A 16,194-nucleotide genomic window follows, 5' to 3' on the forward strand; every position below is an offset into this window, starting at 1 on the left:
GCTCCAGCTGCCTGTGCTCCACCTGGCCATGCCACCGCAAGCCCCGAAACATTCTTCCGGAGAGGAGCAGCTTATCGTGTTTCCTTCCTTCGCTGTCTCCACTTAAAACACCTGGTTCCTGCCGCCTTTCCCCACCTCAACGCCCGAGCACTCTTTATTTTTATTATTTCTGCCGCTCATGTCACCTTTCAATGGAGCACGCAGGAGCACAACCATTCGTAAAGGGAGTGTAAGAGCGTTTTGGCTTTAAATCAGGGGAAGGATCGGCTCACAGTGCAGAGCGCTGAGCTGTCACCACTGAGATCCTGGGATCAAATCCAGGCAGCCGCCTGATATTAAAGTGTAGCTATATCGTTTGATGCTTATGATTTTATAGAATGCGATAACCAAAAACGTGTACCGTATAAAAAATAAGTTGAGGATATTTGGTACATTTTTGATTGTTCTTGACCAAAATTTTGGCAAAACCTGATGGAATAAGTCCACGACTCTGACTGCCGATGAGGGTCAGAAAGTGGTAACAGGTCCAACAGTAGGCTACTTAGACAAATGCTGTCTGGAAATATTTGTCTCGAAAGCCAATTAACTGATGGACTAAGGTTTGTATTATGTTTGTGGAGAGACAGACGCACGGGTAGTCACGTGTGATTGTGTACGTACTTGTCCATCGAGATGGCAATTGAAGACTGAGAATATGATCAGAAAAGTTTTGGTCGGGAATGCAAATCATTCAAAATAATCTTTTAGCAAATTTCACTTTGAGTCAGCCTCTCAATAAATGTCGTGAATATTGCGGGCGAAAGATAACATTATTCATGCCTTCAGCTGTCACTTGGCAGAAGCAGGGAATGCTTTTGCAAATAGTATCCTCTCTTTATAGGTCCCTCCTTTGCATAAAATAAACCCGTTTTAAAGCGTTTACAAGCTCCTCTCCATTTTAAAACTCTCAGCCTCAAGCAATGGACTTTAATCGCGAGGAGTCAAAATAATGCAGCTTATCTGAATAAAAAATAATTTGCAAATGTCTAGGGGTAACGTTGCATTTTTAAATAACAGAAGAATATTCTTTGGGTCTTTCTGTAAAGTCCCGTAAATAGGTTTAAAGAAAATAATAAAATAACAAAAAACTACGACGTTTCGATCGCAATACAAGCGGTCGTCACCTTTTCCTGATGACGACAGCTTGTGTTGCGATCGAAACGTCGTAGTTTTTTTTGTTATTTTCTTATTTTCTTTGACCTATCTACGTGACTTTACCGAAAGACCCAAAGAATATGAATTCCTGCAGTCACGAAAGCTTTAAGTCAAGATATAACAGAAGAACTCAAGCACGTTCATCAATAATACAGTTTTCTTTGGGTTAGATCGCGTAAATATAAATGTGTCGTTAAACCCGCCACCACCCGACACAGCCAATTAGTAAGGTTTGCCACGTAAACAGAACATGCCAATTCGTTACTAGTACAGCACACCGGTGTGTTGGAGAGCAAATCAACAACATTTATATTTTGAGTATGACGTTTCACCAGTAATTACAACTAGCTTCATACATTTTTAAATTCATGCCTATGCAGGTCACCATACATCAATGAGGATTATCTGTAAGCAGACAATAACAGGTACTGCTATTTTATTGCAAGCAAACAACAGCAAGTACACGAACAATGTGCATGCATAATGTTTGTTGATTACTATATGAATAACCCAACAGGCAATTAATAGCCATTGTAATTCATATGCATTAATTAATGCCCCACACTCTTCGTACATAATGGGCTCACAAAGGACGTCATCTTATCTATCCCTCTATTTAAGGAACGAAACAGGAGGATTTTTCCACAAATCTGGCTGTCGCTTGATGAAAAAAACCCCCTATATTATGAGGATATTATGGATGAACAAGTGATGTGTGATTAGATTTTAAGCCTAGGTCACAAAGGTGGGCCCCCTGCATAGTACATCCAGTGCAAATCGAAGAGCAGAATGATGAAGGGAGTTTATTCTGAGAATAGGTTTTCCCCTTTTTTCTGACAACAAAACAGGTGTTAAGATGTTAAAACACCAAACTGGAACCTTTTACAAGGAATCATGTCTGCATTAACCACAATACTTGTGGTCAGAATGCAAACAAAAAAGTACTCTGATAAGATAATCCTCATTGATGTATGGTGACCTGCATAGGCATGGTCTAACACCATTTTGAGACGAGGCTCAAAAGAAAGATGTCTCGGGTGTGGATCAATCAGTTTCAAAGACAATGCATATAATATCAGAGTACTTTTTTAGTAGCATTCTGACCACAAGTATTGTGGGCACGAGAGCGACCACTGTGGATCAGCTGGAGAGGGGCACCGCTCCTCCGGAGTCGCGAGCTGAGGATGGGTGGCACGAGGTGGTTGGCCGCCTCAACCTGCTCCTCCTGACCATCGGCCAGCTGGTTGTGCAGCTCTCCATATCGGCTGCCTGCCGTTCAGGGGACGGCAAGTGGGCCACGGGGCTCGTCGGAGCTGCCGCCTGCAGTGGTGATTCCAGCGGCGGAGAGCACGCGGTTGCCGGCCGCCATTTTGCTTATGGAAAGCACAGCGGGGCTGGCAGATGCCATTTGGCGTGGGCCACAGGGCTCACTGGTGCTGCCACTGGTAGCAGCGGTTCCCGCGGCGGAGACCACACAGTTGCCGACCGCCCTTTCGGCCATAAAGGGCACGGCATTGTTGGTGGGCGCCGATGAAAATAGGCCGCGGGGCGCGTCAGAGCTGCCGTATGCAGGGGCAATTCCCGCGGTGGAGACCACGAGGTTGCCGGGCGCCATTTTGCCCGTGGAGGGCATGGCGTGGCCGGTGGGTGCCATTTGGGGTGGGCCTTGGGGGGCATTGGAGCTGCCGCCTGCAGCGGCGATTCCCGCGGCGAAGACCACGAGGTTACCGGGCACCATTTTGCCCGCAGAGGGTATGGCATGGCCGGCAGGCACCATTTGGAGTGGGACATAGGACGACGTTAATGCGGTAAGGCAAGAGGCCGTGTGCCGACCACGACGGCTGCCTCGCATTCGGGAGCTCGTGATGGCGGAAGGCAATTGGACGGCGCTCCATCATCACTTCACAGGAGCTTGGTTGTCCATCGGATGGACGGAACAGGAGGCCCTGCAAGCTCTACCGATGGCCCTCAAAGACAATGCGTTGACGGCATTCCAGGCCATCCTGGCAGGTGATTGGTAAAATTTCCAGTGGGCATGTGCCCAAATGGTGGCGGTTTTCGACCTGCCCTACGGTGCCCCTCAGGAAATGTTAACGATGGAAGCGGGGGAAGGCCGAGACGCCTCTCGCTTTTTATAGGGCTCTGCTGGCGTTGGGGCAAGAAGCGTATCCCCACATAGACCAGACAGCACTCGACTCCCTAGCAGTGGAAAGGCTGCTGTTGTTGGCACGGGAGTTGAGGGTCGTCCCGACCATCATCAAAGTGGATGACGAATTGATGTCCTTGAAGGTGGCCCGGTGGATTCAGGCCCACGGAAGCATGCAGAAATTGCCCAAGGTGGCGGCTTGAACAGGATATGCTGAAGCGCAGGGACTTACTTGCCGGAAAGTGGAGTTGGTGGCTGCGGTATGCGGCTATGGGCCGCGTGGGCATCGTGGATGTGCTGTCCCTGATGGGGTTTTTTTTGCCTGTGCAGCATGCTGAGAGTCACGACTGTTGTGTTGTCGGTGCGCAAGTGGCGTCATGGTTGTGCTGTGTGGTTGCACGCGCGCCGACGTGCTCGGAGGGAGCAGGTGTTGGGTTGTGGATGCGCGGGGAGTATCGTGGCTCGGGTTTTGGATAACTGTTGATTTTTTGGTGTTTGTGGTTTAAAGTTTTTGATTTTCCTAGGGTTGTGGGAGTTGCTCTCCCTTTCCACCAAGTTGCATTGCTGTGTATCAGCCGGGACGGCTGTTTTTTTTTTAAAAAGGAGGGGGGGGGAGTGTTTCGATTGAAGGGGCCCCTAGGGGGCATGGTTCTGGTGACTGTCAGAGAGAGGGCAGTTGAGGACGTGACCGTCTAGGTCAGGGGTCTGCAACCTTTAAGACATAAAGAGCCACTTGGACCCGTTTCCGAAGGAAAAAATAAACTGGGAGCCGCAAAACCATTGCAACTATTAAAACAAATATAACACTGCATATATTGTTTCTTACCTTATTGCTATATACAGGATAGTGCAGTCAGCTGTCAATCTGAATAAAAAAATGACTTTTTCACTTAACAATGTAAAATATATTTTTGCAAATTAATAGCTAAATTACCTGGTTAATGGGATTTTTGCTCCTGAACCTCAGTGCACAGTGTCTGCACATCAGGGCTGTAAGACGTCACCTTCATTTTCACACAGGCTTGCAAGCTGTCATCTGTGAGGCGTGATCGATGTTTGTTTTTAATATAGTTCATGTTGGAGAAGACCTGCTCACATACATATGTGGAGCCGAAGATCGACAGGACTCCAAATGCATACTTTTTCATGTTTATATAAGTGTTGGGGATGGCATTCCATGTTTCGAATACAAGTTTGTCCTGTTTGGGAAGGTTTTCAATATCACTCCATTTATGATTCTGAGCCAGAATGGCCTTCTGACGGGCAACATCCTCAAGAGTAGCGGTCAAGCATTTGAACTTGGACACCCATATATCTTTGTCGGCTATATCGGCCAGTTCCATCTCAAGATCAGGTTGACTTACACCTGCAAATGCAGTCATATTCAATAGGGATGGATCGATCGCCAGGGGAGTGACAGGGAAGGATAATGTCGTTTTTTCCTCTCTGAACTCACAGAATCGTTTCCCAAACGAACTTTGCATTGTGGTGATTGCAGACTTGAAATATTCCAAATTTATCGTATCATGACTTTGTTTGAACTCTCTCAAAGAGGGAAAGTGAGACAGTGTACCTCTCTGTAAATCTTTGACAAACACTGTCAACTTGCGCTCGAATGCCAAAACCTCCTCCAGCATGTGCAGGGCTGTGCCTCCTTTCCCCTGAAGGGTTGTATTTAGCGTGTTTAGATGTGCTGTCATGTCTACCATAAAATGTAAATTTTCCAGCCACTCTGGCTGTTCCAGCTCAGCAAAGGTGAGCTCTTTGCTGCCCAGGAAGGTTTTTACTTCTTCCAAACATGTGACAAAGCAACGGCAACGTTATTGCCTGTCACCGGGCGGGCAGTGTGGAGCGGAGCGGCGACCTGTCAGCAGCGGCAACGCCAGAGCAGGTGTCACAGTGCGCCTCCTCCCCTCGCTAGCATCCGCCCCGGAGCCGCGGTCAAGGTTCAAAAGAGCCGCATGCGGCTCCGGAGCCGCAGGTTGCCGACCCCTGGTCTAGGTGAACCTGAGAGGGCACGTGACCAGAACAAAGGTAGCGAGGGGGGCCAAAAGGTGGCGAGAGGGACACGTGATGTATGGCCCAGAACCTTCTGGTAGGATCTAAAAGGGGGCGTAGCCAAGGGCAGAGCCAGGCCATGCTCAGGGGCATAAAAGGGAGGTCCCAAGAGCCGGTCCGGGCTGTCTGTTGGAATGGAACCCGTCAGTGCTACGTCTCTTCGATCCTTGGTCCTCGGTCTTTGGTCTTCGGTCTTTATGCTCGGCATCGTGGGTCAGGTAGCGTGTTACTGACCAACCCGGTTATGTAGTTATCCTGTTGTGGTCTAGTCACCCGTTGTGGTCTAGTTAACCTGTTGTACGTGATGTAATTATCCTGCTCAGGTGTGAGAATAAACGTGTTGCTTCCAAGTTCAAGTGTGTGCCTCCGTGGAACCCAATACATATGTATCGACTGATGCACAGCTGTGGCTTTATACTAAATTGCTTTGATGCTATCTTTTTGTATTGCTATCTTTGTCTTTTATCCTCTATTTGATTTTGCCCAAGTCTCCTTTGAAGAAAATACTTTTCATCTAAATGGGCTCTCACCTATTTTTACATAAAGAGCACACAGTATATGTTAGGAGTGGTGGTGCAGTGGCTTGTGCACTACACTATGAACCCGATACCTGATTGAGATTCCCAGCTATGGCTAACATCAGTGGCAGATGATATCTGAACTGGTCCTAAAATGAACACTTACAGACCAGCATGGTAAAGTATGGTCAATTGCCATGACCGACACTTTGTAGGAAGTCCTATATACAGCAGTGGATTGACAAAGAGCAAAACATTATTATCATGTCTTTTACTTTATTTCATTCAGTTCAATATTCCAAACCACTCAAACCTATTGATTTAATTGTTTTTACCCTCCAAAGCCTTCAATAAGAACAAATAATAGCCAGTAGTTGAGACTAAGAGCAGTTGCAGCTAAGGAGGGAACATCTCCAAGAGGACATTCACCATGGAGATACAGGGATTAAATGAGCCCTTGTTCATGAGCGAGATGAATTATTATATCGTGCGACCTTGAGAGATGACCACGGCAATATGAGATCTTCATCCAGCAATGTATAGAGCACGGGTCATGATGATGATTGTGCCACATTTGTACAGAAAAAACTCACGATGTGCATAAGATGGTAGCCCAAAAAATGATTTAATAATAATGCTTAGAAAAAGTCATGCCGACCGCGAGAAGAATATTATTTTGAAGTCACCTCCCTGTGCAGTAATCATGCAGCGGGTACATGAACGTACATTCACACGGTAGACTGCACTGGAAATGTAGAAAAACAGAGTTGATTTGATTCCCTGAACTTTTTTTGATGGTGGAAAATTAATCCTGAAACTAATGTCCAGGACAAACGTACTCTTGAACATCGCATGCCACAAGTCGATGACACAGGGCGGTGCGAGAAAGCGCACAAAAGGGAAAAATCAAAGCAAGAGAGCATCTCTCTCACTCTATCTCACTCTTTCTCTCCAAGCAATTTATCCGGTGTTTCCATAAATGTCTGTGGTGTATTAATCGCAGGTGCTGCTGACACTTCAATATCAACCACATCGCAAAGTAAACATATTAATAACACTGCATAACCCAATAGTAATACATTTTTGCCAATTTACCCATAGTTATGTTTCCCTTATATGGTTGCAATTGTTGTTCTCGAATCAAAGGATAACAGTAATAATCGAAAACGAGTTGACACAAAAAAAATATTGTAATGATGATGCTATCGAAACGCAATCAAAGCTGTGGTAACATCGACGTAAATTCCGTCCAAAGATTGATGAGGGTCAAGGCTTCATCTTGCAGCAAAGGAAAGAGAAAAGCTGAACAAATCAATATCGGCCCTTTCATATTGATTAACAAAACGCTCACAGAGGCATTGTAGCGAGAGCTCACCAGAAAGCACGGAACAGTCTGATTCTCAACGCACCACCAGGCCTCCAATAGCTCTCAAAGGCAGAGGCTTCTCTCATCCAGGCCACGCTTTGATTCTGTACCACATGCTCCGGCGGATAAAACTCACACGACATTGAATGCACGAGTCGAGTGGACCAGGGTGAGACTGAAACAACTGGCAAGTGGAACAGAATTTACTCGTTGGTTCTTTCAGTAAAGTAACATGTTGTGTGTCTCTCTCTGTGTGTCTCTGTGTTGTCTCTCTCTGCTTGTGTGTCTGTCTGTGTGTCCCCGTGTCTTTGTTTTGTCTCTCTCAAATTTTGCAATCTTTGGAAGAACGTAATCAACCAGGTAAGGTGTTGACTGTTGTGTTAGCCGACTCTCTGTGTTGGATTGCATTGTATTTCTAAGTTCACTAGGTTTGTTTTCTATCTGATGACGATTGCTTGTGTTGCAATCGAAACGTCATATTATTTAATTTTCTTTCTACGTGACTTTACCGAAATAATTCCTGCAGTCACGAAAGCTTCAAACCAGGTACAGAATTTGCCCACTAAGCCAGCTAGAGAGTCGGGAGATCCTAGGTGGGGTGCGGGGTGCTTGGGATGGTTGAGATGGTGGAAATAATTATTGAACATGTAAGAAAACTACAATTTACATTTATTGTAATTTCATTGAATACACTAATCCTCAGAAATAAAAATGAAACCATTCACCTAATATTTATATAATTAGTAATGATTACAGTATTAATATCAGTATCCTCTATTTACCCAGAAAAGGCCTCACCGCGAGTGTGAAGACTCGTTTTCAGGAGTCCTGCAGTGGTGTGTTTGGCACCTGTACTGGGCTATAAAAAAGACTGCATGTTAATAAATGTTCTCAAAAAGTTTTGGGCCATTCCCATATATCTTTGCACATGACTAAAACTCAAAAATAATGTTTGCATTGTGCTTCGGTATACATTTTGCAAACCAAGTTTATATTTTGTGTTTCCAATGGTATTTACCGGTGTTATATTAAACATTTTGCAAAGAGAGGCTTTTACATTTCGCTTTAGCGGTAGCATTCACTGGCGTTGCAGCTATGTAATTGAAAAATCAAGCCTTTAAGTGGCCCCACCACCATCATCATCATTATTTAAAAGTGCAGAATGGCTGAAAATATTTCTTACGCATCGACATGGCTGTATTTTCTGGGAGAATCCTACTTTTTTCAATCTTTGACCTGGACACCCGTACACAGGAGCTGCAACCTTCCGTATTTCACGATTTTAGATCACCGCCAACCCTCGCATCCTCACACCCCTGCGCCACCTCTGGCAGCTGACGGCCCTTGTGAATGGATACAATCGTAATGGCTAGAGATAACTTAAAATGGGGGTTTCATTTGGTGGTGACTTGGCCCAAGCCGCTGATTGCAAAGGTCCGCGGTTTGCACCTGGTGGCCACACTGGTTCTTACCGAAGGTGTATCAATCATGAAAATACTACATGTGCTTCAGAATACACGTCAAAATCCCCTGACGTTATTCAAACTTAGTAGGCCGTTATGTGCCGGGCGTTAGGGTATGAAACTTTCTAAATTATACAAATTACCCGCAAACTACTCAATTGGGATTACACATAGCTATAATCGCCCCACTACTGCCTGATTTCAGGTCAGGTGCAGTCATCGTGTACCCCCTGGGACAGCTGGGACTGGAGTGCTCCATCAAAAACAAATCATGATCATCATTATAGTAGACAAAGCATGCAATCTCACATGTTTTGTGTCATATTCCACAATTTCGTGGTTCATGACCCATTTATTAGTGACCTCATGCCAACTTGTCTGAAATATGATTTACTTATAGAGTGTGAATTAAAAATACAAGCACATATACAAACAGGCAAAAAAGAAATACACACATCACAGCACTTAACTAATGCAGATAATGAAAACCTCATACCTCACAAAGTCGACTATTCATTATGCTATGCACACAGCAACTGTTTAAAATAATTTTATTTATAGCGTTCAAAAGTGCCGTTCGTCCATACCATATAAATAGCAATTACCAGCGTAATTCAATTCTTTAAATAACCCCCCATCTCCCTATTTCTTATTTACAGAGCAATTACTTTGATAAACGCACACAAGATCCACGTACCCTCCCGCATTTAACAAACATAATTTACTCAACAATTCCCTTTAAATGACCAATATCGCCATGTCTACATTGGCTGGCCCTGCACCGCACACCATTTCACAAGGCACAATTCAACTGACTGCGTGGAGCTGGGAGCATGTACATACGTTATATACACGCCTCGCTATGTGATATACTCTTGTGTTGTGTGTGGGCTGTCAAGCACAAAAGACAAAGGGACTACAAGGGCCCATTGTCCCAGCAGTATTGATCTCAGAGCACGAGGAAGTATTTGTTAAACAGCGGGTTGCATTTTCAAAGGTTGAACCAGGTCTGGGATTTGTTCCACGTTGGCGTGGGCAGTTTACAGATGTAGAAGCCCCCGAGGAGGAAAATGTTGCCGTCCTTGCAAACTCGAGTACATGAGCGTGCTTGTGTTTGCCAACGAGCATGTGCATACGTTGGGCATCTGTTGTTTCACGCACATGCGTGTTTGCGCAAACATAAACATGGCTTGTGTAGATCGTAGGCTCTGGCGTGGAATACAGATCACCTATGGTCAAAGAGCAATGCATTCTAGCGCATTTTAAATGCCTCTGCAACTCCCTTGGCAGACCAGATTGTCGTCATCAGCACACTCGGAACGTTTGTCAGGTTGTCAGCCTGAGCGGCACTGTGTCAGCTGGCGCGTCAGTACGTCAATCACTGGCGTAAGTGTTGGTCCGCATTTGCAGATTAATGTGCCCCCCTGGGGTAATCACTGTAACCAGCTCGAGCTGTGGCGTCACGGCGAGGTCGCCACCCCCTGCCACGTGCCAACTTGGCACGGTGTCCTTGCATCCCAGTGTGGGTGAATGTGGGTCAGTGCACACATTTTATTTTCTGTTGCAAGCTAATATAGGCATCCTACCGGGCAGTCCTTGTCTTAGTGCAACATGACAAATGCCTACACCAGCCCAAGCGGCTCAGCTTGAACCGGAACGATCTGCGGATATCAGGAGAGCACGACAGCGAGGGCATGTGGCTAATGTAGTTTTAAGTCTCTCGGGATGCACTGACTATCCCCGTGTCATCCACACACGCAGAAACAAATGTCTGCCGGCAGGTTCGTGGTCAGCACGCTCACCATCCTGCGCCCAATTACTCGATTCGAAGGGCGTTCGATTTTCAAAAATTCCCTGGAAATTTATGATGTCAAAATAAACTTCCTTCGCAAAATGGTGAAGCTTTGCTGCTTATTTCATCGACAAAGTATCAATGGTAACATTTGCCAGAGTAAAAAACACTGCCATTATGTAAAAACCAAAAAGCTGCCCCTTGTAACAATTCTTAGAATGGTCCCCGATGCAAGTTCGTGAACTATTTTCAATAATTTCCTTACGAAGTTAAAACTCCAAAGGACTGAACTTCCACAACGTTTGCAAGAAACACCACATCTGTTCGGGCGACAGCTTGCACCCTCCAATTGGTTGCTCCTAACACTCATAATCTTGATTTGAAGCTTTCGGGACTGCAGAAATCCATACTCTTTGGTTCTTCTGGTAAAGTCACGTTTCGATCGCAACACCACTTGTGTTGCGATCGAAACGTCATGATATGTTATTTTTTGTTTTATTTTATTTTTCTACCTATGTGACTTTACCGAAAGAACACTCATAATCTACTGTATGTCGCAGATGTAGTTTTTCACAGCTTTAACTCACATCCGGCGCCAGCCAAATTGCACATGCATGGGCGCCCACCGTCACGGCGCACTGGTGTCGTCATTGAGGTGCTGCATCTCCCCCACACACCTCCTTTGCACGCGTTAACCGGCCCCTCACCCCCCCTCGTCGCTCACCTGTGCACGAGGCGCTTGCGGCTGACGCAGCTGGCAGAGCTGTAGTCGCGGGCAACGCACACCTTGCGCCGGCTGCATTTGACGTTGCGGCAGGGGTCCTTGGAAGGGTCGAGTCCTGTGCGCGTCAGGAACAGACGACGGGCGGAAGGGATTTTCGTTTCAAGCAATCGCCTAGTTTTACCAGTGCACCGTCGGCCTTGCGATGCAGCTCTTCGTTAATGCAGCCGGCAGGAGAGGTGGGATGAGACGGAGAAAGTGATTTATGATATCTGCGATTTACAGGTTCGTGTGAGCTCCAGGGCACTGTGTTGTGTACTATGCGAGTAACGCCAGACTCAAACCCAGCCTGCTGGCATGCACATCTCCCTCACTCAATGAGAACGTTGGTGTTTAAACCCCAACGTGTGCAGACTCGAGATGCCTAAGGAGTCCCTGTGGCAGTGATTAGTGACACAACTTCTATGTGAACCAACACAAGGCACTCGCTCAACATTGTCACAACCGATATCGAAAATAAACAATTAAACCAGCAATATTAGCTCAAATGTTACTTTTGTAATTCTTGCCCACTCGCTATTATTCCAAGTGCAAATGTGAATGGCCACTCTATCCATAGTGGTCCCATCACAGATATGCTCATTTCCAATCTTCTCTTTTATACATTTACACATTTGTGCTTTTATTGACTTAAAAGGTTGCTTGAAGGACCCGGTCTTCTATTATACTAATGGCTGTGGCAATGACATCCTGGTCTCCATTACCCTCGCGAAGGGAGCGATCACAATTACAGACGAGCTCCCCGGAGTCGCATTGCGGGTAGATTCATTATAGACGTTTACGCCACGCAAGACCTCGGGTGACTTTTTCTTTGTGCGGTTTTCGCTCCCGTGGCAACAGAGAGAACAGCAAACAACGCAGGAGGCGCGATGGTCCTGAGGAGGACTTGATATGCTCTAGATCTCCTCCCTGCACCACCACTACCACCACCATAATAAATGCATTTTTAAAAGGTAAAGGTGCAGTCCTGCAATTGATTCCTCATGTCACTGCTGGTGGAAAGGGTCTGCACATGTATGTATGTTTAATTTTTTTCGCACCATGCATAGCCAACTGTGCTAAACAGAGTTGTAGGGAAAGGACAAGAAACTGAACATAAAAAGCAGTTCTAAAGAAATTCGTTTTCAATTTAGATTTAAAGGTGCATAGCCCCAGTGACTTCCTAATATTGGAAGTAAGAGTGTTCCAGACGACCGTAGATGCACATTTGAAAGCACACGATGCAGTGACCGTCTTTGTTCGATGGTTAGCCATTCGTAGCTGCGAGGATGACTGGAGTTTGTGTGATGGTTTATGCTCCTTCACAAGATCAGCAAGGTATTGTGGTTCATTAATGGCAAGCACTTTGTGTGTAATGAGCGTGACCTTTAATATATTCGTTCAATAACCAAAAGTCAATGCAGCTTGGTGAGCACCGGACGGACATGGTCGGATTTTCCAGTACTCCTCATGACACATGTCAAAAAAATGTGTCCACACTTCAGCTTGCTAATGTTTTTGTCAGACATACATACATACAAAGTGTCAAATAAAAGTAAAAATATGATCCTTCTTAAATAACAATATCTGGTGCTCATCTTCATTGGTGGTCTGACCCAGTGGTGAAAATGCCATATTCCAAATAAAATAAATAAAATAATAATGCCCTTTATTTACTGAGAAAAAGCCTCAATTTGTTAATTTGCAAAAGCTCAATGAGTCTCAAGACTGTTTTCTAGAAGGGAAAATTGCCCAATTCCATTAACAAGAGTTTGGTTTCAAGTGGGAGGAAACTGAGGAACCTAGAGAAAACCCACCATGTATATGGGGGGGGGGGGGAAATTCAATAAAATAATTCATTGGTGAACTGCCACCTACTGCCAGCCTCTTGGAAGGGGGGCGAGGGATCAGCGTCTCTATTGGGACAACTGCTGTGATTTTGGCACGAGCTTTTATGAAAGTAAATTTCCTCAACCATGTCACCAAGACTTCACAACTGCAGCCTCATCGCAGGCCAGCGTCAACACATCGGCAGGGATGACAGTCGCTTACTCTGAGTGTGGCCCTTGTAGGCTTATCATTGCAGAAGTCACAGTGGTATATGCACATTCTGTGCTCTCTATAGGGGAAGGGCAGTGGTGGGGGGGAGTTGGGAGTTTGAGGATGAATGGGTGGAACGGTAAAAAAATAACTAAAATGTTGTGCAACGTTACAGTTCGCAACCCCAAGCCGAGTTTTAACTATCCTATTACTCCCAGTGGACCAATGCAATCATAATAGCCTACGGCCCTTTGTCAATGTATCCACTGGATGAAAGTCTCCTCCACACTGTGGCGGTCACGGGGGTTGGTTGACAATACTTCACAGGGGCCCAGGACTGATTCAGACATCACCGCTGCCGATGTTTGTCATGGCCACGAATTGGACTCGGAATGCCATGGCTCATAGTGCAGTGCCGAACCACTGTCCCCACACCGCTCCCCGCATTACATACATCAAAAATTAATCTGTGTTTTTAGGTGATGAGCATATTATTTTGATAAGTTCTGTATTTTATTGCTTTTAACGTATGTGTTTATGTCTATAAGTCGAGCGATGAGTAGAATGTTTTAACGTAGGACATTGCCACACAGGGCGGTTTTTGGCTCAGGCATGAGCGATAAATTACACTGGTCTACAGCCAAAATTCTTCCGAAATATTTATAGTCCAACTTAACTCATTCTGGGTCACCGAGAATGAAAATGATGCTTAAAATTGTTGATTGGCTCTAGTTTTCAAGATATGCTACTGGGTAAGTATATACGACCCTTGACTTGGGAATGGTGGAGGATAAGTGAGTTATAAAGAGAAGGGATCTCAATGTAAACCATAAATGACTAAAATACATATTTTACTGGATCTATGAATAAATCTATGACTGGCTTTGGACGGTACTTGCTTTTGAGCAAAACAATGAATGATACAATCTGAACCTGGTATTCCATCATACATGATATGAATTACATCACGTTATTCCTAGACGTCATGGATGATGCAATTATAACCAAGCTTATATCCCTCTGCTGAGCAAATATCCCTATATCGGCTCTAGAAATCATACAGTGTCGTGCTCTCATATTTGTCAGTGTTTGATTTTGCAAAGGGACACATTTCTGTTTAGCCAAAGTGAGCAGATATGCCTTGTACTTGTGTGAACAAAGCAGATCACATCTGCTATGTTTGTGGTGAAGTGACGTTTACATCACAAAAGTGCAGTATAACCACTAAGGTTAAGAAAGCTCAACACCTTTATTTTGGCTGCAAAATTGGAGATGAGGACAAGATGCTATTTATGGCAATGATTCTGTACAATGTTCGCTCGGATTATTTAGCGTCCAATTTAATCTGATGCGACTGTGTTTGGAAGTAGGATATCTGGTACAGAATATAACTAATAATTAAAACTGATCTCCATTTAAGTATAACCAAGGGTTGGAACGTGTTCGCTGAGAAGGTGCTAAGTAGATCGTTGCATCGCAGGATCATGAGTGGTGGCAGCAGCTTGGGGAGGCCTTAATCCAGCAGTGGATTGACCATGGCTGATGATGGTGATTAGGACGATGATGTAAAAGTACAAAGAAACAAAATCAAAACATGAATTTAATAAACAACTGACCCTGAGCTGCGAGTGCATGCATGGCCGAATGAGTGCATACAGTACATGCGTGAGTGCATAAGTGAGTGAGTGCGTGAGTGCATAAGTGATTGGGTGCGTGCATGCATATGTGAGTGCGCACGAGTGAGTGCGAACGTATGTGTGTGTATACGTGCGTGCAGGGAGTGTGTGTTTGTACAGCCGAGTGTGGAGTAGTTGGTCCCTTGAAGTGCAGTGTTGCACAGACAGGCGAGGAGCACACGGAAGCATGTACATCACTACAGGATGTTTGCCCAAAATCACTCCTGTCTTTCGCTCCGAGGAAATATGCATGTAACCGTCATTAGTATAAAGCACTGCCATATCATTGTCTCTGTAATCATCATCGGCATCAAAATAACCTTCATCATTATTATCATCCCGGTCAACATAACCTTCTTTATGATCATCACCATGATCATCAGCAACAACACAACCTATTAGGAAGCCACTGAAGCAATGCACTTTTAAATCAAGATTGAAAAGCCATTTCTTTAGAACTGCTTTTTGTGTCTCGTTTGTTGTCCTTCGCCCGCACCTCCGATAATTATCACGGTTGGTTACGAACGGTGCAAAATAAGTTCAACATGCATATATTATCATAAGCTCTATAACCATAATTAATATAATTATCATAATCTTCATTATTTCCTTACAGATAATCACCATCGTCACCACTACCTTCTTCGCTTTGAGCATTGTTGCGATGATGATCAACAAAACCTTTATCATCGTGGATACACAACTGTACGTGAATGGTTACAAACAGTCGCGATTGTTTGAATACACTGCATCTCTATTTTCATTTGTATGGTCTATTTCCCATGGTCTATTTTGTAATGCACGTGTTGTTGTGATCTATGATGATATTTCGATCAATATATTTATTGGCTCATAAAGGTATGTCTGCTCTTTGAGTTAGATCTACATTTTTTATGACATGGTCATGATGTACATGAAATGTTGCAATTCCTGTTATTTTCCTTGAATACAAACACAAAGATTCCCCATATAGCCTTGTAAAGCCTGTTAGGGCAAGTGATGTTAGTGAGCACCTATGAAGACCAGAATGGAACACAAGGGGTGGTGGCAGGCTAACACCACAGCTGGCCACCTTTGCCTCCCCAGTCCTGATATTTACACATTGTACCAGGTACTCATTTAAGACTGGGCCATCCTCGGGGGGGGGGGCAGGACCAGTTCAAATATCCGCCACTTTTATT

General features: G+C 44.8%; 1 protein-coding gene across 2 annotated transcripts in view; it reads right to left on the minus strand.

Annotated features, from left to right (window-relative positions):
* Positions 1 to 16,194, minus strand: part of LOC144720517 (testican-3-like) — a 221,832-nt gene that overhangs the window by 68,482 nt on the left and 137,156 nt on the right. For both annotated transcript variants that reach the window (XM_078597284.1, XM_078597285.1), the window contains exon 4: positions 11,262 to 11,376. In XM_078597284.1, coding sequence (XP_078453410.1) covers positions 11,262 to 11,376 — 115 coding nt within the window. The remainder of the gene's footprint in view (positions 1 to 11,261; positions 11,377 to 16,194) is intronic.

The sequence above is a fragment of the Lampetra planeri genome, chromosome 9, assembly GCF_965212315.1.
Source record: "Lampetra planeri chromosome 9, kcLamPlan1.2.h2, whole genome shotgun sequence".
Classification (NCBI taxonomy): Eukaryota; Metazoa; Chordata; class Hyperoartia; order Petromyzontiformes; family Petromyzontidae; genus Lampetra; species Lampetra planeri.